Source organism: Chiloscyllium punctatum, chromosome 10 (genome assembly GCF_047496795.1).
Source record: "Chiloscyllium punctatum isolate Juve2018m chromosome 10, sChiPun1.3, whole genome shotgun sequence".
Lineage (NCBI taxonomy): Eukaryota > Metazoa > Chordata > Chondrichthyes > Orectolobiformes > Hemiscylliidae > Chiloscyllium > Chiloscyllium punctatum.
The window spans coordinates 78,745,509-78,769,661 of record NC_092748.1 but is presented as its reverse complement, the minus strand read 5'-3'; the positions used below and the strand labels follow the sequence as shown (position 1 = coordinate 78,769,661).

General features: G+C 40.4%; 1 protein-coding gene across 4 annotated transcripts in view; it reads left to right on the top strand.

The window, feature by feature from the left end:
- LOC140482332 (inactive dipeptidyl peptidase 10-like) overlaps nt 1–24,153 on the top strand; it is a 1,704,473-nt gene that overhangs the window by 1,593,226 nt on the left and 87,094 nt on the right. For all 4 annotated transcript variants that reach the window (XM_072579621.1, XM_072579623.1, XM_072579624.1 and 1 more), the window contains exon 14: nt 19,472–19,563. In XM_072579621.1, the coding sequence (XP_072435722.1) occupies nt 19,472–19,563 (92 nt within the window). The remainder of the gene's footprint in view (nt 1–19,471; nt 19,564–24,153) is intronic.

Here is a 24,153-nt window from a genome sequence, read left to right as displayed (position 1 = left end):
TGAGATACAGTCATAGTTCTGAAGAGGAAATTACAGTGACATTTGCTCACATCAATAGGTTGGAAGACTTTTTTTTAAATCATGTATAAAACCTGTGTTTTTTGTAGCCTACCTCAGATGCAGTAGGTCTATGTTGATTACATGGGGAATGCCACTGTTTTCAGGGTTTGTCTAATTTCACAGAGTCTGTGTTGATTCCATTGGCAAAAACTCCATCAGGACACCCTGTGGAGAAGTATGGTATCTCACACAGCAGCTTCCAGACTTCAGCATTTAGCAGTGCATGTGTAAATGCCATGAATCAGTGTCCGATTTGTACCTTCTAAGTAGCTAACTGTAACAGCCTTGTCATTATTACTGCTACAAATTTCAGGTCAGTAACTGTAATTTGGGGTGATCTATCTCCAAAAGGGCACTGCTGTCCAGGACAAAGTTCAAAAATGAACGACGTGAATGATTTGAGGGCTTGCCGCTCTGGGCTATGGTAACAGATTTCCAGAAATGAACATATTGTCATTGGAGAAACCAAGATTAAATGATGACATGAGTTCTCAATTGTATCATAATATGAAATAGCTGCCCTAAAGCATAACTTTTTTTTATTTTCTTTTGTGCATTGATCACAAGAAATACATTTTACTACAAGTCAGTGGTTTTGAATTATTCTCCCTAGTTGTCGTTGCATTGTCGTTATACTGTGAAAAGCTAAGTAAAATTGAAAAGGCATCATTTAACCCATTTTAGAGGATGCAGAATACTCACAATTCAACCAATAAAACAACATACTTTAAAACATTCCTTTACTCTTACCAGTTGGTTATAATGTTGCATTTCAGAACGATTTGTGGGCGGCACGGTGGCACAGTGGTTAGCACTGCTGCCTCACAGCGCCTGAGACCCGGGTTCAATTCCCGCCTCAGGCGACTGACTGTGTGGAGTTTGCACGTTCTCCCCGTGTCTGCGTGGGTTTCCTCCGGGTGCTCCGGTTTCCTCCCACAGTCCAAAGATGTGCAGGCCAGGTGAATTGGCCATGCTAAATTGCCCATGCTAAATTGCCCATAGTGTTAGGTAAGGGGTAAATGTAGATGTAGGGGTATGGGTGGGTTACGCTTCGGCGGGGCGGTGTGGACTTGTTGGGCCGAAGGGCCTGTTTCCACACTGTAAGTAATCTAATCTAATCTAATCTTAAAAAAGTAATCTAATCTAATCTAATTTGGAGAATATTCCCATTTTCAGTTAGCATTTTGTTGAGTGTGATTCATAGAGGCTGGTTCATCATGGCTCAGAGCAATCTTTCTCAGTCAATCCTACTTTTTAATGAGCTCTTAAACTCATCATGTTAAATTCATTATGTAACCAGGCTCTTGGGTGCCTATCTCAGGACTTGCACAACTAAAGGCAGAAGTGCACAGCCAAGACCTTTCAGCTTTCATACCTCTAGCACCATGCTTCAGGCCCAGCTGCATATCATGTCAGATAATCCCCTTCATGCTGTGGTGCTGAACGGTTATTATTGAATAGTGGGCCAGAGGGAAGGAAAGCTCATTTCCCACTTCATAGACAGAGACATGGAAATGTTAGTGGACAGGGTGAAGGACAGGAGGATAACCTTTTTCCAGCAACTACTATAGGAGACCACACCATTAGGTACAATCAGAATGGATACAGATTGCAGCCCAGCTTAATACTTTGCCCCAGCTCATCAGGAACACCTAGTAGTATCAAATCACCATAATCTCATAGGACTGTAGGGATATTCACCATGAGAGACAACTCATGGTGAATTGAACCTGACAGTCATCATGCCTCAGGCAGAGGTGATGTTGAGAAGGTGAGAGCTCTCTGGTGACCTCAGCTGGTGCAGGAATTGAACCTGCACTGTTGGCATTATTCTACATCACAAACCAGCCGTCCAACCAATGAAGCAGTACAGATAAAATGACATTTTGTGCTCTGTAAGCGTAAGTGCCAATATATTCTCTTACCTCACTCACAGGGCCTTAAAAGGCTTACCAAATCTCAATGAAGACAGCTGTTAGTGTTGAGTGCATCACGTTCATTCAATGGTCTGCAGTCACCTAATCTTCCAAAACTATTATTGCTTCCTGCCCATTGAACCATCTCTTTACTCATGCAGACACATCAGGGCCTCTTTAGCTCATGCATTATTATATTCATTTCTAACCACTTCCATCTTACTCCATTACTTCCTTGTCTCATTACAGGAAAAGCTCCCAAATCCATCCTCACCCTGGACTGATGTCTCATTAGCACTCAACTGACCAATTAGTAATTCTCTGACTGATTATAGTTCACTTGCTGAATTGACCCTGGCCCAAACCTCAGACTTCAAAGACTTGAAACCCCCAGATTTGGTAAAACCAGGTGTGTGATGTAAGACCAAGTGTGTGACTGACTGTGGCCAAACCACTGTAAAATAATTAGGCAAACCTTTTGACTGATATAGTCCTGCTTCACCCTACCAAGGACTATTGACTTCCACATATCACCATTTACTTGAAGTACATGCGGAATGTTTGGCAGGTAAATTGCTGGCACATGCTGCTAGTCAAACAGTGATGGAGGATGCTCATTGCAGCAACATATCTAGCCCCTGTCTGACTCTGTATCAATTGCTCAGTACTCTTCACTTGTAACAAACCATGATCCTTCCTCTGCATGAAAAGTAATTTGTAAGTCACAGCATATACTTTGGCATTAAAATTCTTGTGTATTAAGAAGTCATGGCAGACCTTGCAGAGTCTCACAGCCTTTAATCAGTCCTGAAGTCAATGCATGCAATCAGAAAGGAATGTTAAGTATGCAGAGGCTGGAATCCCCTCAATAAGAGAGAAAATGAATGAGTACGAAGAAATCAAGCTAATGGGGAATAAAGGGATGGCAGGCCAATGAAACAAAAAAATTGGTTGTCTTTACAAACCAGGAAAGAAGTAACATCCCAACAAGTCTAATGAGAGAGAGAAAAGGAAGTTTCGTTCAGGAAATTGATTGGATTAAAGGCCAATGAATCCTGAGGGTGCAATATTCTCCACCCCAGAGAACTTAATAAAGTGTCCTTGGTGGTCATCTTTTAAAATCTATCTAGAATTTGGGACGGTTCCCATGGATTGGAGGGTAGCTAATGCCACACTATGTAAAGAAAAAATTTGAACTAGCGAGAAACAGGGAATTATAGACCAGTCACCCAGACATCAAGGAAAATGCTAGAATTCGTTTTAAAAGATTTAATAACAGAGCACTTGGAAAACTGTGCCAGGATTGGACAGAGTCAGCATAGATTTATGAAAGTGAAATCACATGTAACACATTTGCTGAAGATTTTTGAGCATGTTGAGTTGATAGTAGGAACCCAGTGGATGTGGTTTACTTTGACTTTCAGAAGGTTTTCAATAAAGTCCCACATAAGAGATTAGCATGTAAAGTTAAAGCACATGGGATTGGGGATAGTGTACTGATGTTGATACAGAAATCTAGATAGATCAGAAACAAAGATTAGAAATAAATGGGTCATTTTCAGAGGGGCAGCCAGTAATTGGTGGGGTACACAGGGTTAAATATTTGGGCCCAAGCTATTCACAATGTATGTTAATGATTTACATAAAGGAATTAAATATAATACCTCCATATTTGCAATGGCACAAAGTTGATGGAGCGAGGGTGAGCTTTGAGAAGGATTCAGAGGTGATTCAATGTGATTTCGGCAAGGTGAGTAAGAGGATAAATATAAGCTTATCCACTTTAGTAGCAAAAACAGGAAGATCAATTATTATGTGAATGGTGAGAACTTGAGAAGGGAAGTGCAATGAGACCTGGGTGTCCATGTATACCAGTCACTGAAAGTAAGCACGTCATGAATATAGCAAATGATATGTTGGCCTTCATATTGTAAGGATTTGACTGAGAAACTGTAGTGATAAGATTATACCTGGAGTATTGTGTACAGATTGGTCTCCTTGTCTGAGGAAGAATGGTCATATTATGAAGAGAATGCAACAAAGATTTACCAGACTAATTACTGGGATGGCAGAACTGAAGTATGAAGAGAGATTAGATCAGGTAGGACTATTTTCACTGGTATTAAAAGAATGAGAGAGTTCTCATAGAAAGCAATAAAATTGTAATAGTACTAAATGAGGTAAATGCAGAAACAATGTTCCCGATGACTGGGCATCCCAGAACCAGAGGTCACAGTCTAAGGATTACAGGGTAGACTGTTCAGACTGAGGTGAGGAGCAATTTCTTCACCCAGAGAGTGGCGGGTCGATGAAATTCTCTTCCCCAGAAAGCAATTGAGGCTAAAACATTGATTTTCTTTTCATGAAGGAGGTAGTTATCATAGTTAGTGTTAAAGGAATCAAAGGCATGGGAGAAAATAGGGACAATGTACTAAATTAGATGATTAGCTATGGTCATCTTGACCAGGCCCAAAAGGCCAAATGGCCCACTCCTACCTCTGTTTGCACATTTTCTCTGCACTCTGTGCCTCTGCATACAACACAACTTGACATAACTACACAACTCCTAGGTATCCATAGCCTTCAAAGCAGAAATTGTGCCTGAGTTGATGCAAGAGATGGCATGATGATGAGATGGGGCTGGTTTATTGAATCCTGTTTGTGTGGATGAAGTGTCAATGAGGATAGTAGCCATGGAGCATGGAGGAATGCTATTCTGAAGAAAGGGTTGCTTTGATGGCCATGACAAGCATAGACAAGCTGCACACAAGGTACTTGCTTTGATTTATATGTCAAATGTTTGTGCCATCTGTTTCTGAACATAACATTTATGAAGGAAGGGAAAGCTGGAAATTGTATAGAAATAAGGTGAGTTGGGGTTTGGATGAGATTCAAATGCATGGAAATAAGATAGTCACCACTCAATGGTGATATTCCAACTTTATCAACAACAGCCTAAAGAAAAGAATTGAGAAGCATATTCCTGACTCATTCACATCATCTTTTCTCACCTTTCTAGCCATTATTCATGTTGTACCGATGAAAGGAATTCAAACAAGGTCATTTCCTTCCTGTTTTAGCTCGATATTTCTGTCACACTAAGGCTAAAGTATGATAGGTGCCCATTTCCTTTGATGTAGATATTAGTGTAGTAAGGTGAAATGGTGGTTTGTACATATGGGCAAAATATTGAAGCCATGCCTAATGTAAGCAGCCTAAATTATAGATCTAAGATACATCTGCCTCTTTCAAAGCTAAAATTGAATTCTACTACCCTGCAACAAACAAAAACAGAAATTGTTGGAGGAAATCAACAGGTCTATCAACACCTGTGGAGAGCAAACAGAGTTAACATTTCAAGAACTTTCTTCAGAACTTCAGATTTGCCAGACCTGTTGAGTTTCTTCATCAATTTCTGTTTTTGCTTGTTTCAGATCTCTAATAAGATACAGACTAGTCTTAAACTTCTCTTTTGATCCCTTTCTTTTAATGTTCTTGGAAAGTGAAACCACAAAAATGTCTGCAAGAGATGTGTCTCTATCTAGAAGTGGTGGGGAAACAATAGTTTCATCAGCCCCTTTGTTATCACAAATTGCTCTCTTTTGAAGTTTCTTTAATACCTTTAACTGGTACATTCCAACAATCCTCCCCAATTTCTTTTGCCACCAAACTACTGAATTTAAGCAAGCAGCTATTTTATCTTTGAAGCAGTTCTCTTGGGAAAAAAGACACATTTGGGAATTAAAGGCTAAAAATGCTTGTATTATTTTGGGGTTCTAACCTGGGGTTGTCATAATAAAAGTTCTCAGAGGAACTTGAGATAGCAATTTGCCATGGCATCTACTTCAACAGAATGATTAAATCAGTGAGTAAATTTTTTTCTCTCATTCATTGAATGCTGTTGTCATGGCCGCGCCCTCATTTACTGTCCATCCCCAATTGTCATTAACTAAGATTACTGCTAGACTATTTCAATGGGCAGTTAAGAACTTTGTGGGAAATGTGAATAATTTGTTTGCCATTATAGTGCTACTTCGCAATACTAAAGAATCTAACATTTATTAATAATACGTTTGACTGAGTAAATCGAATTAGACAGGCGTAAGGAATGAACTTCAAAGCAGATAAGATGACTGTAATTTAACGCTGTAATTTTGATATCACTTTACTATGGTTAACAGAGTTAGGCAAATCCTCCTCTGTCAGTTTCAGAGTCAATGATTCCAGTGCTCTCATAGTCGACATCCCATCCTCCTATCACTATAGATTCAGCACATCTCAATCTTATTTGCCCGAGATGTCCTGTGTGCTCATCAATTAACTTCCTGATCTATATGGGTTTCCAGTTCTGCCTGACTTCTACTTCTTGTGCATTCCCATCCCATTGGCACCTGAACCTTCAGCTCCAGCTTCTCTCCAGTATTATCCTGAAGATTAGAATAAGATGTTCATCAATATGTACACAGTTATATTATCACATTTCAAACCTGGCCTCTGTTGCCAAGCATGTCAAATTTCTAGACTTCAATAAGATTATCTACTTGTAATAACCAAACACATCAGCATTTCCCAATATGACAACTGTGAAGCTGACATCAAGTTTTGGCATCCACACTTCTTCACGAAAATTCAGAAGTTGTTGACTGCGATATTTGATTTCTCCACAGGGTGCACAGTTAAAATCCCCACAGATGGAGCTCTTCAGAAAAAAATATTTAATTTGGCATGAACTTGCACTTTTACACTGTTAGACTCACTGTAAAAAATCTCTTGGCAAACACATGCCTTTTTGATTGAGGTGCAAATGGGTTTTAATTGCATTCTAAGTTGATTAATTAGAAATAAACAACCTCTCTGACCTCCTCATAGGTCTGCTTCTGGGCCTGGCCAAACTGGCCATTAACAGGTCCAGGCAGTGGGCCGTGGAAGGGGTCGTTATGGCCAATTGCCTGCCCTCTTCTGTGGTTACATCTGGGCCTGGGTGTCCCTGGAGAAGGAGCACTACCAACACCCTCAAGGTCTTCAGGGAGAGGTGGGCACCGCAGGATGTGGGGTATTTTATTTCCCCTCTGACTCTATTTTGATTTAGTTCCTGCCCTCCCCTTTCACTTTTTGATCACGCAGTATTGCCCTTGGATGAGAAGGGCACGACTTGTCACTGGCCACTCGGGTGTTTCCTTTCTTCCTGGTGGTGGAACATAAATAAAATTTTATGCACTCATTGTTCATTCACTGTAAAAAAAAAACAACCTCTGTGACCTGCAGAAACATATTTTATGTTTATGCACTATTGAATTTTATGATGAAAATGAGTTTGTAGTTTTCATATAATGTGTGTTTAAAGTTTGTTTATAATTAATCAGTTTCTAACTTAATCCCATATGCCCATCCTGACCTTCATATAACTGTAGCCTGATTAAAAAGTGAAAGATGGTCAGTGTTTTTACTTGCCACTTTGCAGTTGGTGAGAAATTTTCAATGTGATTGACTATTTAGTCTGCTTGATGGTATCATTATTACTGGACCCCAAAGATCTACTTGTTCAACCCCAGAACTAAAAGTGTACTGTGCACCACAGATATTGTTAGATTTGTATGGGCAGCTTTTATAAAGATACAAGCTTTGTCAATTCTCCATTATCTGCACATTTTGGGCCAATATCATTTATTTGACTTTATCTGTACAATAATTCTCTTTGGCAAAATGTTTTCTTGCAATATAAGACTTCATTCAAGTATTTTGGCGACAACTGTCATGTTTGTTATTTGAGAAGTAATCTGCACCAGTGTTTTTCAAAAACACTGCACTCATCTCATATTAACAAATTATAGTGTAGCAGCATTTCTGGGGCCAAATTCAAGAAAATACTGAGATGATAAACATCCATAGAAATAGTACTCCTTTTGAGCTTTCAAGCTTTTGAATGGATATGTCCTTTCTTGAATAGTTTTCCTCTACTAAAAATGCCAAATTGTTATGATGTAGCATCACTAAGTGTCTACTGTGCTGAAGTATTCAACTCCTCAAGCAAAGAACATGAATGCATAGAATTTGAGAAAAGCCATTACTGTTTATCAATTCCAATTAAGAAATCTGCATTCAGATTTTAGGATTAATTTGACTTCCCAGTGGAGAGAGTCACCAGTCTTAGTCAGGTTATCTTTGGTGGGGAGATGAACAGTTTCTGAAAAGCAAGCCTAACCTTCCAACTGCACATAGATGAATCCTAGTAGATCAGCAAATTGAAGGTGGCCATTTAGATATTTCACACAGTATAACTGTAAAACTAATGAATGCTTAGTTATTTGAGTTTGATTTGATCCTTGCTTGAAATGTAGGCACTACTTTTGTAACTTTCGATCAGAGAACCACTTTTGCATCCAATTGCAGCAAAACTGCACTGGGCCCATAAAGAGGGACACAAATTCATGGCAACCAGCTCACTTCCTGTACACACAATGTCTGTCCACCATCTACAAAACACAAGTCAGGAGGATGATGGAATACTCTCCACACTTGCCTGGATGAATGCAGCTCCAACAACACTCATGAAGCTCAACATCATCCAGGTGAAGCAGCCCTCTTGATTGGCATCACATTCACTCCCTTCACCATCAAAGCACAAAGGTAGCAGTGCATGCCAACAACAAGATACATTGCAGGAAATTACTTAGTCAGCACCTTTCAAACCTGTAATCTTTATTGGCTAGATGGATCAGAGCAGCAAATGCATGCAAAGATCACCACCTGCAAGTTCACCTTCAAATCACACATCATCCTGACTTGGAACCATACTGCAGCTCCTTTACTGTCACTGAGTCATTATCCTGGAGCTATCTTCTTAACAGCATCTTGGGTATATCCTCACACCAAGGATTGCCGTGATTCAGCCCACCACAACTTCCTCAAGGGCAGTTCTCGAGGAGCAAAAAATATTGGCCTAGCCAGTTACACTCAGCCTGCGAATGAATATAAAAATGTTCACGGTCTTGCATAAAAGATTTGTAGCTGGATTATGAGTACAGTTCAGACTACATGATATAATTTTTAATATAAGACTGGTCCATGTATCCTTGTCGTTACAGAACTTTACAAGATGGTTTACAAATGGAACCACAATTGCATTTTTAACAAATAAAAATGTTCAACAGTTAGATTTATCAAGTAGCACATTTATCATTTTAGCTTACTTCTAATTATCGAGTTGTATATTTTAAGAGGAGTTGTAGCAACACATAAATTGAGAATCTTAACACATCATTATCAACTTTGAATTTGTCTGGAGTGAATTTTCATCTTCAGCATTTCAAACTAAAAATGAATGACATGGCAGTAACAACAACTTGTACTTTCTCTAATTTATCAAAATATCCAAAGGTGTTTCACAGGAACAATATTGTCAAACATTTTTTAACAGCAAACCACCAAGAGCAACCTTTTTAATCTTACATCACAAATATGGCTATGTCCATCATCTAGTATGTTTAGTCGTATTCTAATGGGCTTGAAGGTGAATTGCTAAAGCTGATCTGTGCCAAAACATTTCTAGTGGCAATTGGAAGGGATATCATAGCCAATTAATTTTTGGAGAAAACAAATAGAGACTGTTCATTTGTGGGAAAAAACAATAATGTTTTGAGTCTGGTATGACCCTTCTTCAGACTGAGCAGCCAGTTTTGAATATTAGACAGGTTCCTGATTCAGGATGTTCTGTCCTTGTTTTCTCTCCGCGCCCCTGATATTTGCTTGTTTTCAAAGGAAGCCACACCATATTTTATTTGGTTGCACCAGGGGCAGCAATCGAGGGCAAGCTTTTCCCAGGACTCAGATTCAATATCATAACTCTGAACTGAAGCTTTTAGAGGGTCCTTGTCACATTTTATTTGACTGTCATGTAAAATGGTGAGGTCACCTTTAGAATACGGTGTTCAGTTCTGGTCTCCCTGCTATAGGAAGGATGTTGTGAAACTTGAAAGGGTTCAGAAAAGATTTACAAGGATGTTGTCAGAGTTTTGAGCTACAGGGAGTGACTGAATAGGCTGGAGCTTCTTTTCCCTGGAATGTCAGAGACTGAGGGGTGATCTTATTGAGGTCTATAAAATCATGAGGGCCATGGGTAGGCTGAAGAGCCAAGGTCTTTTTCCCAGGGTAGAGGAGTCCAAAACTAGAGGCATGGGTTTAAAGGGGAGAGGTGGAAGATTTAAAAAGGACCTGAGGGGCAACTTTTTCACGCAGAGGGTGGTGCATGTATGAGCTGCCAGGGAGGTGGTGGAAATGGGTACAATTACAAAATTTAAAAGGCATCACTTTGAGTGCCTGAATAGGAATGGATTAGATGGACATAGACCAAATTCTAGCAAATGGGACTAGATCAGTTTAGGATATCTGGTCGGCGCAAATGAGTTCAACTGATGGGACTGTTACCATGCTATATGACCCAATGACTCAAGTTATCAATAGGAAGGGTGAGTGTGTGCCAGGAATTCTGGCTAACTCAGTTGTGACTGACACAATCAGGATACAAAATTTGCTTCTTTCTTTTCAAGGGTTCTTCGCGAATTCTTTTCAAGGGCGACTTCTGATTTTCAAAAATTCCTTTCTCGTTATTACTAACTTGTTTAATAGATGATGCTTCACATAGTAACAATACCGTTAGTATGTGTGCTAACATTTGAAGCACTTGAATTTGCATGAATGCAGGAACAGTGGAATTCGTTAATATCCTCAATAGTTGCCAACACTCCATTAAGCTTTAATCCATAATATACAATGAACACATTAATTTAGTTGATAGCACTCTATTTAATTTGGTACAAGATAACAAACATAATTTAACTGACCTGTTTCTGCATCTAAAAAAAAACTTTCACCTTGAATATACCTTCCACAGGCAAGGGAGGACACAGAAAACATTTCTAAAACTAGAAAGTATTAAGTAAGCAGTTTAACACATCCTTTCTAGTATCTCAGACCTCAATCTCCGATTTAAATTTGACAACTAACACCTTCTTCATTACATTAAAAGCATCCACTATATATTGTGACCTAAAACTAAAGTTTCCATATCAATTTTCAAGGAATTCCTGATTTGATTGATTTTTGGCTCATTGTTGGCTAAGTATTTGTTTTAGGCAAAAGTGGGTACTGCAGATGCTGGAAATCAGAGTCTAGATTAGAGGTGTGCTGGAAAAGCACAGCAGGTCAGGCAGCATGCCAGGAGCAGGAAAATCAACGTTTCAGGCAAAAGCCCTTCATTGGGACTTTTTTTTTTGATGAAGCTAAAACACACAACACTGAATTATAGTCCAACCAGTTTATTTAAAGCCACAAGCTTCCAGAGTGCCTGCTCCTTCCTCAGGCAGCTAATGAGAGAGATTACATTAAGCACAGAATTTATCGTAAAAGGTCAAAGGATCACACAATTTATGCGAATGTATTGAACAAACCAGATGGCTATTAAGTCTTCAATCAGTTGGAATGGAGGTGCAGTTTTTGATTGATTAATATATAAATCCCTGCCCCCAGATAACTTCAGGTTTTATCAGAATAAAGGTGACACCTTAGGTCAGACATTGCATTTTAGGTGTGAGGCCATGTTTTAAGTGTGTTTTATATCACATCCTGGAGCCAGACTGGTTTTATTTCCAAAGTATGAATTTATAAAATGCCACATTGACTGACTGTCTACAGATTTATGTGCTTTTTGAACAAGATAGAATGTAGCTGCAAATTCAAATCTGCAAATGCAATTTCACCCCATAGATTTATATATATATGTGTGTGTGTGTGTGTGCACACATGAGAGAGGGAGACAGAGAATGAGTGTACAGTGTGGTGGGGTGACCTGTATTATGACATGAGTCCAAGATCCTGGTTGAAGCCATCCTCATGGGTACCGAACTTGGTTATCAGCCTCTTTCAGCATCTCTGCATTGTTGCATGTCCCAAAGTCCATCTTGGAGGATATTTATCCGAAGATCTAAGGCTGAATGCCCTTGACAGCTGAAGACCTTTCCCATATGGAGCATACATCCCTGTCTGGAGAAGATTTCAGCTGTCAAGGACATTCAGCCTCAGATCTTCAGACAAACATGCTCCAAGGTGGACTTTGGGACATGCAACAACACAGAAGCTGATAACCAAGTTTGATACCCATGAGGATGGCCTCAACTGGGATCTTGGGTTCATGCCACACTACAGATCACCCCACCACACTATACACTCATGCTCTCATATACATACACTCCCTCATACTCACTCATACTCCCTTTCAAGGACGCACACTCTCTCTTTCTCCCTCTCAAGAGCACACGCACACATACACACTCTCTCTCCCTCTCCCTCCTTCTCTCTCTCTCACTCACTCACTCTCTCACACACACATACACACACATATAAAAATATGAGGTGAAATTGCATTTGCAGATTTGAATTTGCAGCTACATTCTATTTTGTTCAAAAAGCACATAATCTGTAGACATGATTTGGAGATGCCAGTGTTGGGGTGTACAAAGTTAAAAATCACACCACACCAGGTTATAGTCCAACAGGTTTATTTGGAAGCACAAGCTTTCGGAACACTGCTCCTTCATCATATGAAAGAAGTGAAACTAACAGGGTCATTCTAACAGATGAGAGACTTAACAAACAATAATTTCAGTTACATCACACTGTAAACTTTTGCTATAGGTTCTGCGTCTTACAATCTTATACTCCACAACCACCTGATGAAGGAGCAGTGCGCCGAAAGCTAGTGCTTCCAATTAAACTTGTTAGACCATAACCTGGTGTTGTGTGATTTTTAAATCTGTAGACAGTCAATCAATTTGGCATTTGGAAATAAAGCCAGTCTTGCTCCAGGATGGGATACAAACAGATTGAAACATAGTTAAAAATCTCACAACACCAGGTTATAGTCCAACAGGTTTAATTAGAAGCACACTAGCTTTCAGAGCACCGCTCCTTCATCAGGTGATTTTAAACTTTGTACACTCTAGTCCAACACAGGCATCTCCAAATCAAGTTTGAAACATGACATCATACCTAAAATGCAATGTCTGACCTAAGGTGTCACCTTTAATCTGATAAAACCTGAAGTTAGCTTGGGGCAAGGATTTATATATTAATCAATCGAAACCTGCACCTCCATTCTAACTGATTGAAGACTTAATAGCCATCTGGTTTGTTCAATACATTCACATAAATTGTGTGACCCTTTGATCTTTTGCTGTAAATACTGTGCCTAATGTATTTCCTCTCTGAGGGCTAGCTGCCTGAGGAAGGAGCAGGGGTTCTGAAAGCTTGCGGTTTCAAATAAACTGGTTGGGCTATAACCTAGTGTTGTGTGATTTTTGACTTTGTCTACCCCAGTCCAACACCAGCAAGTCCACATTATATTCTGTCAATGACGCTTTTAAATCTGTTTTCTCTACTTTGCAGCCTCCCATTTTCCCTCTTTCTAGCTTTTTTTTAACCCCTATAGTTAACTCTCAGTTGCCCCTTGTTGCTTCCCTCTCATCCTGAATCATGTTGCCTACCTCTTTCTCTTTCCACTTCCAGATGTCCTTTCATCTCCTTGCAACCCCCCTCTCTCACCCATGTTCAGCCTCTTCAGCAGTCCCTGTCTCTCTCTTTTTCCCAAACATTTTGCAGCCTCTCAGTCTGCCCCAATCCCTTTACAGAACTCTCCTCTCCCACATCCCCTTGCAGCCTTTCCCGTTCTACATCTCCTTTGCAGTCTCTCACTCTTGCCATAAGACTCTTGTAGCTTCTTTCCTCCCCCAAACCCCTTGCAGTCTCTTTCTCCTCTTCACCTTCCCCCTTGCAGGTGCAGCCTCTTTCTTCTCCCAGTGGTTGCCCTCCTGTAGCCCCCAAAGACCCAGTAGTTAGATGTCCTGCCAGGCAGCTCCCCAGATTTGCCATCCCTGACAACCTAACAGTCCCACATGTTCTGCCCAGGACTCAGAAAGGTAGCTAGCATCATGAATTTTTCCCCATAGTTTGGGGGAAATTTACATGCTTTCCCATGGATCTGGAGCACTGATCTCAATAAGGTACAGATGCTTAGCATACTTGCCTGGGTGAGAATCTCAGTTTCTGTATTTTGTTCTCGAATCTGAACTTTGGAAGCTTCTGAAGGCTTTTCAGTTGAAAGTGGTCTGAATTCTTGGCATGTCTCTAGTACAAAGTGCAAGGCTTGTATGTATAGAACAAGTTTGGCAAGCAGGACCATTGGTAAATAGACTATCACACTGTCAATTTGGTTACTGCAGATTTACTGCTGTTTATCATAAGACAATATTTGAGCAACAAGATTAAAAGATGTATCCTATAGAATGAGAGAGAGAGAGAGAGAGATGGAGAGGCAGGAAAATTTATGGAAGGAATTCCAGAGCTTTTAGGACTTTGATAACTGAAGGCAATGTCATGAATAATGGATTGATTAAGTTGGAAATGCTCAGGGACCAGAGTTGGAGGTCTAAAGAGTTTGCAGAGGTACCTGGGGAATATTGAAGAAAAAGTGAAGGGTAAGATGTGTAATTCTTTTTAAGTGCAGCTGTAACTTAATGAAACCAATACTTATTGTGAGAACAGGATGATTGATGAACAAGAAGGCAAATCTCTTTGTAAAATCATCATCCAGAAGGCGTGACAATGAACATTTATCAGTTTATTTATTGTTTATGGGTGAACAAAGAAAATTTACAGCCCAGGAACAGGCCCTTCGGCCCTCCAGGCCTGAACCAATCCAAATGTACTGTCTAAACCTGTCGGTCAATTCCTAAGCATCTGTATCCCTCTGCTCCCCACCTACTCATGCATTTATCCAGACGCATCTTAAATGAATCTGTCGTGCCTGCCTCTACCATCTCTGCTGGCAACACGTTCCAAACACCCACCACCCTCTGTGTGAAGTATTTGCCACATGTATCCCCCTTAAACTTTCCACCTCTCACCTTGAAAGCGTGACCTCTCATTATTGAATCCTTCACCCTGGGAAAAAGCTTGTCTCTATCCGCCCTGTCTATACCCTTCATGATTTTATAAACCTCGATCAGGTCCCCCCTCAATCTCCTTTTTTCTAATGAAAATAAACCTAACCTCCTCAACCTTTCTTCATAACTAGCACCTTCCATACCAGGCAACAGCCTCGTAAACCTTCTCTGCACCCTCTCCAAAGCATCCACATCCTTTTGGTAATGTGGCAACCAGAACTGTACACAGTATTCTAAAAGCGACCGAACCAATGTCTTGTACAATGTTAACATGACTTGCCAGCTGTTATACTCAATACACCGTCCAAGGAAGGCAAGCATACTATATGCCTTCTTGACCACTGTGCAGCAACTTTCAGGGTAAATTGGACCTGCATCCCCAGATTTCTCTGCCCATCAACTTTTTCTAAGGCTCTTCCGTTCATTGTATAATTCACTCTAGAATTAGTTTTGCCTAAATGCATCACCTTATATTTGTCTGGATTGAAATCCATCTGCCACTTTTCCGCCTAACTCTCCAGTCTATCTATATCCTCATGCATTCTCTGACAGTCCCTTATGCTTTCTGCTACTCCACCAATCTTCTTGTCTTCTGCAAACTTGCTGATCATACCAACAGTGCCCTCTTTCAGATCATTTATGTATCTTACAAGCAACAGTGGCCCCAACACTGACCCCTGTAGAACATCACTGGTCACCTTTCTCCCTTCAACTACTACCCTCTGTCTCCTGTTGCTCAACCAGTTCTTTATCCACCTTGCTACAACACCCTGCACACTTTACTTTCTCCATTAGTCTACATGGGGAACCTTATCAAACGCCTTACTAAAGTCCATGTATATGACATCAACAGCCCTTCCTTCATCTATCAACTTGGTCTATTCCTCAAAGATCTCTATTAAGTTGGTAAGGCACGATCTCCCCTGCACAAAACCATGTTGCCTATCACTGGTAAGCCTTATTTTCTAAATATAAATACATCCTATCCCTCAGTACCTTTTCCAGCAACTTTTCTACCACCGACGTCAGGTTCACTGGTCTGTAGTTACCCGGAATATCCATTGGGTGAAATAATTTTAAGTTCAATCGATGATCAAAAATTTGTCAGAGTAAACCAACTACCTGTCTTACACGTTTCGTGATATTTCTTTTCAGTTGGAATTAATCTTTTTGGGTGTTATAACTTTTGAACCCCACCCCCATTCCCGGCTGAAATGTGTTTTATAAACAATAGACAATAGGTGCAGGAGTAGGCCATTCATCCCTTCGAGCCAGCACCATCATTCATTATGATCATGGCTGATCATCCATAATCAGTATCCTGTTCCTGCTTTATCCCCACAACCCTTGATTCCACTATCTTTAAGAGCTCTATCCAACTCTTTCTTGAAAGTATCCAGAGACTTGACCTCCACTGTCTTCTGGGGCAGAGTATTCCATATATCCACCACACTCTGGGTGAAGAAGTTTCTCTGTAACTCTGTTCTAAATGGCCTACCCCTTATTTTTAAGCTGTGTCCTCTGGTTCTGGACTCACCTATCAGCAGAAATACGCTTCCTGTCTCCAGAGTATCCAATCCTTTAATAATCTTATACGTTTCCATCAGATCCCCTCTCATCCTTCTAAACTCAAGTGTATACAAGCCCCGTCGCTCCAGTCTTTCAACATTTGATAGTCCCGTCATTCTGGGAATCTCGTGAACCTACCCTGCACTCCATCAATGTCCTTCCTCAAATTTAGAGACCAAAACTGCACACAATACTCCAGGTGCAGTCTCACCAGGGTTCTGCACTGATGCAGAAGAACCTCTTTGCTCCTATACTCAATACCTCTTGTTATGAAGGCAAGCATGCCATTAGCTTTCTTCACTGCCTGCTGTACCTGCATGCTTACTTTCATTGACTAATGTACAAGAACACCTAGATCTCGTTACACTTACCGTTTACCTAACTTGACTCCATTTAGATAGTAATTTGCCTTCCTGTTCTTGCCACCAAAGTGGATAGCCACACATTTATCCACATTAAACTGCATCTGTCCACTCACCTAGCCTGTCCAAGTCACCTTATGTTCTCATAACATCCTTCTCACATTTCACCCTGCCACCCAGCTTTGTGTCATCAGCAAATTTACTAATATTACTTTTAATATATTCATCTATATCATTATTGTATATTGAAAACAGCTGCAGTTCCAGCACCGAATCTTGAACCCCACTGGTCACCACCTGTCATTCCGAAAGGGACCTGCTTATCACTACTCTTTGCTTCCTGTCAGCCAGCCAATTTTCAATCCAAGTCAGTACTTTGCCCGCAATACCATGTGCCCTAACTTTGCTCACTAATTTCCTATGTGGGACTTTATAAAAGGATTTCTGAAAGTCCAGGTATACTACATCCACTGGCTCTCCTTTGTCCATCTTCGTAGTTACATTCTCAAAAAATTGCAGAAGATTAGTCAAGCACGATTTCCCCCTCGTAAATCCATGCTGACTCTGACCTATCCTGTTACTGCTATCCAAACGAGTCATAATTTCATCTTTTATAATTGACTCCAGCATCTTTCCCACCACTGACGTCAGGGTAACCGGTCCATAATTCCCTGTTTCTCTCTACCTCTTTTCTTGAAAAGTGGGACAACATTAGCCATCCTCCAATCCACAGGAACTGATCCTGAATCTATAGAACATTGGAAAATGATTACCAATGCATCCACAACTTCTAGAGCCACATCCTTAAGTACCCTGGGATGCAGACCATCAGGTCCTGGGGACTTATCAGCCTTCAGACCTAACAGTCTATCCAACACCATTTCCTGCCTAACATAAATTCCCTTCAGTTCATCCATTACCCTGGGTCCTTCAGCCACATCTGGGAGATTGCTTGTGTCTTCCCCAGTGAAGACAGATCCAAAGTACCTATTCAACTCTTCTGCCATTTCCATTATCTCCATAATAAATTCACCCATTTCTATCTACAAAGGCCCAATTTTAGTCTTAACCTTTTTTTTCGACTTAAAAAGTTTTTACTATCTTCCTTTATATTTTGACCAGTTTGCCTCATTTTTTTCTCTGCGTATTGCCTTTTTAGTTATCCTCTGTTGCTCTTTAAATGTTTCCCAGTCTTCTGAATTCCCGCTCATTTTTGCTATGTTATACTTCTTGTCTTTTATCCTTCTACAGTCCTTAATTTCCCTCGTCAGCCACGGCCGCCCCTGCTTCCCCTTAGGATCTTTCTTCCTCTTTGGAATGAACTGATCCTGCGCCTTCTGCATTATATCCAGAAATACCTGCCATTGTTGTTCTACTTTCATCCCTGATAGGGTATTGAACCATTGAACTTTGGCCAGCTCCTCCCCCATAGCTCCATAGTTCCCCTTGTTCAACTGCAATACTGACACTTCTGATTCTCCCTTGTCCCTCTCAAATTAAAGATTAAAACTTATAATATTATGGTCAGTACCTCCTAATGGCTTCTGTACTTCGAGGTCCCTGATCAAATCCAGTTTGTTGCAGATCCAGACCCAGAATTGCCTTCTCCCTGGTAGTTTCTGGTACAAGCAGTTTTAAGAATCCATTTTAGGAGGAAAGAGCCCACCCTGAAGAACAGAAGCTGTCCCATAGATATTTAAGTCTGTGATAGACTGGAAGGAGGGTTTCTGCCCCTCCAGCATCAGAAACCCCATCTCAGAAATCTGGGAGCCATTCAGACCCTCTTGATCTATCAGTTGTGCCAGCCAGGAACAGCAGCCACTCCTATTCCTGTTCCTGGCTGTTGAGGAGTTGATCTTCCTTGGATCAGAATCTTGTAAGTCTCCGGGTGCCTGCAAGAGTGATGAGATACAGCCCATTGAATGGGCACATAAAAGTGTAATGAACATATGTTGACGGAAGTCATTTCAGACCCCTAGAAGCTATTAGTGATACATCTTCACTTATTCCCAAAACCAAGTTTGAACCAAGCCAAAATGTAAAGCAACTGTGTACCAATATTGCAACTAAAAGACTGAATGAAAGCTTGAGCAAGTTTGGCTCCACATCAGAAATCTACCTTCAAATGGAATAATAGGAAGGTTGTTTACATAAGCTTTATGGGCAAGATAAGCAGTAGAAAATATGCAGTTATGAAAATGTTATAAGAGTTATAAATCTGAAGTTTGGGCGCATTCTCAATGTAATGGAGGAAAATTGAATGTATAAATTTCTTAAAGTTAATACGTTGCTGAAACTGAGGTCCATAAAGGAAGGGGAGATCACCTTTAAATATGGTCCCTCATATTAATTAGCAGAATTTTGTTAAAAATCTGAAGTCTTTGTGTTATACACAACATCATTAGAAGACAGGCAATTGCGAATGAATCATCAAATTTGGTAAAGCAATGCATTTACAATTAAAAATTGTTTACTTTTAAATTCTGTAGTTTCTAAAGCCTGTTATATTGATGCATCGATGATTTTCATTGTACTTTATATTATCAATGTCTCCATTTGAAATTTGCAGCCAAAAAGTGAACTGAGTAGCGTGCGTCACCTGACATCAGGAAACTGGGAAGTCACACAAATCCTTGGATATGACGAAGTTCATCAAAAGATGTGAGTATATTCTACTTTGCCAAACTGATGTTTTTGAGTAATGACAACTAATATAATAATGGAACAATTACAAAAGTCAGCTCTCTTGTATTTTATTAACAAGATTAAATGTATTATTTATATTGAACTTTGAGAAGATACATGCAGCATTAATATATTATGTTGCAAGGGTTTTGAGGTGGTTCAGAATAAAGTTATGTTATCCAGTTTGTGCTTTTAACACAATATTCAGACATATGCATTAAGAGTTCCTTTCTACAGAATGGTAATGTGGCCATACACATTTTAATTAATAATTTTGTTTGATGAAGTATAAAGCTTTAGTCTTAACTCTTCAAAAATAAATATTTTCAAACATATTTTAACACTGGAGTGTTATCCACAAAGGGCATGTTCTTTCCTTCAATTCTGAACAAAGTTGTTGGAACAGAGACTCAAGATAACATTCAAACTATAACCCTCTCCGTCTCCTCTCCAAGGACTAGTAAAATGTAGGAAGATAACCAGTCTCTTTAAACTATAGCTACCATGTTGGTGAGAATTTCAAGGTAGAGTCATATTTGTGTAAAGGTTCACAGCTCAGGTGCCGGTTGTTGTGGTTGTGAGTACGTCCCCTGAGCTGGGAAGTTGATATGCAGATATTTTGTTCCCTGTCTAGGTGACATCTTCAGGGCTTTGGAGCCTCCTTGAAGTGCTGCTGTACAGTGTCTTCTGGAATTTATTTGCTTCTGTTTCTGCTGCTTCCAGTTGTTCATTGGAGTGGCTGTCATATTGGGTCCAGGCCAATGTGCTTGTTAATAGAGTCCATAGATGAGTGCCATGCTTCTAGGAATTCTCTGTGTCCTCTGTTTGGGTGTCCTATGATTGTTGTGTTGTCCCAGTCGAATTTGTGGTCCCTGTCATCTGTGTGTATAGCTACTATGGACGGATGTTCGTGACGTTTAGTGGCTAGTAAGTGTTCGTGGATGCAAATTTTTAGTTGTCTTCCTGTTTGCCAGTTATGGTATTTCATACAGTCTTTGCATGGAATCTTGTAAATTTCCTTAGTCTTGCACATGACAGACATTGGATCTTTTGTCTCGGTGAGTTGAGCTTGGCTGTCGGTTTATGGGCTGATACGAATCACAGTGGTCGGAGAAGTCTGGCTGATAGTTTTAATGTATGGTACCGTGGCTAGTGAGTTAGGTCATGGCATGTTCTTGTTGCATTGTTTGTCTGTTAGGCACCTGTGGATGAAGTTGTGGGGACATCTGTTCTTAATGAATATTCTGTAGTGGTCTTCTTCACTTTGCAGGTCGGGAGTGCTGCAGTGTGTTGTCGCCCTTTTGAACAGGGTGCTAATGCAGCTTCTCTTGTGTGTGTTTTAGTGGTTGCTGTTGTAATTCAGGACCTGACGTCTCAGAATCATCTCAGAACTGACAGCCAGACTTTACCATCTGCTCAGGTTCAAGACAGCCATTAAACCGACAGGCACACTCAGACAACAACACACCAGGACGAAAGACCCTATACCCATCATGTGCGAGATTAACGTAATGTACAAGATTCCATACAAAGAATGCATGATATAGGGCAAACTGGCAGACAACTAACAATCCACATCCACGAACACCAAGTAGCCATTAAATGCCATGGTCAGCTATCCCTAGTAGCCATACGCACAGATGACAGGGACCACAAATTCAATTGGGACAACACAACGATCATAGAGCAAGCTAAACAGAGAATTCCAACAAGCGCGGCACTCATCCATGGACTCTATCAACAAGCAAATTGACCTGGACCCAATATACTGGTCACTACACCGAACAACAGGAACCGGCAACTGGAAGCAGCAGAAACAGAACCAAATCAATTTGAGAAGACACAGTACAGCAGCATTTCACTAGAGGCTCAAAAGCACTGAAGATGTCACCTAGACAGAGCAAGAAATGTCTGCAAATCAACTTCCCAGCTGAGCGAGCATACCCACAACCACGACAAAGCCAGATCTTCTTAGTGTCACATTAAGGAAATAAGAACTGCAGTGCAGAGTTGATGTACATTGCAGTTGGCTTCAAACTTCCCCTCCAGATCCATCATTAGAGTTATGCAATGGATTCAGAAGAAGCTGTGCTGCAAACTGTTTTCAGCATTAAATTTTGCCTCTGCCAAATACACTGAGAGTAATTGCCAAACAATCAAAACCAAATTCATCAAGAAGCTGACTGTGTTGGGACTGAACTTTGTGAACATTATTCGCATAACAAAAAATTGACTGACTGCCCAGCTGTAGTGACACCATTCATGTCGTCCTCTTTGTTTAACTTCTGATCTTACCATTATAAGCAATGAGAAGATATTCATGTTTCAACACAGGAGGAAGGAATTGTTAAATAGTCATTGCCCACCTAGTATCCAGCTTGACATAATGGCCAAGATCTTCTGCCAGGAATTGCTCATAAAGCTTCAATTTACATTAGGTTCTTTGTCAAAACCCTATGTGTGACACCCTCTACAACATCTCAGAGCTCTGAATTAGAGTTTGAGTTGGAAGATTGCAATTTATATACTTAGATAGTTATGAAGGATAAGTTAGACTGACTGATTAAAACCAGTTTTAACTCATGATTACTTATATGTATTACTCCCCACCACACCCGTCTCTTGCCCATGACTGCCCGAGCTCACCCTGACCCGACCTTACCATCTTGTCATCCTACACATCTGGTTGAACCCACCTTACCACCTTGTCATCCTACACATCAGGCTGAACCAACCTCACCATCTTGTCACATAATACATTTGTCATCCTGTTATCCTATCAGCTGCCTTGCTGCCACTCAACCACCCAACCACAGGCTATTTACCAGCTGCCATTCTACTCCCATCCAGGTGCCTACCTGCCTAGCTGTCAGTGCATCAACATTAACAGGTGGCACGCTACCTGGCTTCCAACCTGCCACCCTATCATCCTACACAAAAGGCACCCAGCCCAAAAGAGTTGCTCTACACTACTTCATTGCCACTCCACCCAATTGGAATTCTGACACTATGTCATCTGCCAAACTATCTAGCTGGCACTGCGCCATCTACTATCCAGTCATGCTATAGTTGATGCCTTACACAGCTAGCATTGACACCCTGCTACCTTACCTAACCAGTGGCCAAATGTAACTGGCACCAGACAAGCTCACTATGCTGAATGAACTGCTACTTATGATGAAGGTCTACCACCATTCACTTTAAGCATAGGAAATGTGAGCATCTGATGGAGGAAATTCCTGTCCTGGTCTAACAAGAAGAATTGGTTATCATTAACAAAATGCAGTTTATCACATGTTAGCAACTGGTTGCAGATTATATTAATATCACAAACATTCTTACCAAAACATTAAGGAGGACCAAATGCTAGATGTCACTCTTTCGAGATCCTGAATTGCTTTGCCCGCAAGTCTTGACATCATCATACCCTTAATATTTAATTACATTTACCACTATCCTACTCACCCACATCTCTGAATTTGAAACCTCCAAATTATCTGGATTTATACTAATTTCCTGGAGCACATTCTTCTTGGATTTGGAAGATTGGTAATTTGCTGGTGAAATCTGACCAATCTGATTGAGGATTGCTGGCTCTTGTGCCACTGTGGACTGAATGTGTGACATAAATTCAATGTCATGCCTGGTAACATTGTCAATCATCATTCTGGCGAGTCTATCCACTATCAACTGCAGTTTTCTCATCATGTATAGTGTTTCATGGATAAACCTCATTAGACAAAGTTAAAATCTTTGTATTCTTAGAGGCATTCCTGAAACCTCCTTCTAATGCAGTAGACCAACTAAAGGTTTGTGATCCATTTTTTTGACCACTTTCTGAGCATAACCTGAAAATCTCTTGCAAGCTCATGCAACTGAGAGAGTCTCCTTCTCAATCACAGCATATTTTGTTTCCTTGTTTATTAATACTCATGATGTATAAAAATACCAGTTTATGATCCATCCAATCACTGCCTGTAGCTTGAAGCAGCAGCTGCTACAATGGTTAGAAAGGATGGATTACACACCCATTGTAAATGTTTGAGACCCTCAGAAAAGTATTCTCTTGATACTTTTCCAGTATCATGTTTGTATCTTGTTGAGAAGATGTTTCAAGGATTCTATAGCAGTCAATTGAGATAAGCATTTTGCCAATTGACTTACCATCCATAAAAGCTCCTTAAAAGAAGCCTCAGTGCTAACTCTTCCAGACAGCCAACTGACAGCACCCTATTCCTTTATCCACTTACCTCATCCACCTTGCTCAATTAAACATCTAAACATTCACCCACTCACTCCAACACAATTAAAACTTCTATGAAATTTAAATTCTACTTACTGTACTATGGCAGAGGGTGCTAAAAAGAGGGGACATATTTTGACCTCTCCTGCACTGTGTGGAGAAGTGCCCAGCTTTCTATGCAGCATCTCCAGAGAGCAGGCATCATTAGAACCTCAGGCTGCAAAGGTGACGGCAGTTAATTGTACTTTTTCCTCTGATTAGCGTCAGTGGAAACTGCCCTGACACTAATTGGAACATTTAGACCAACATTATTCACAGTTGAG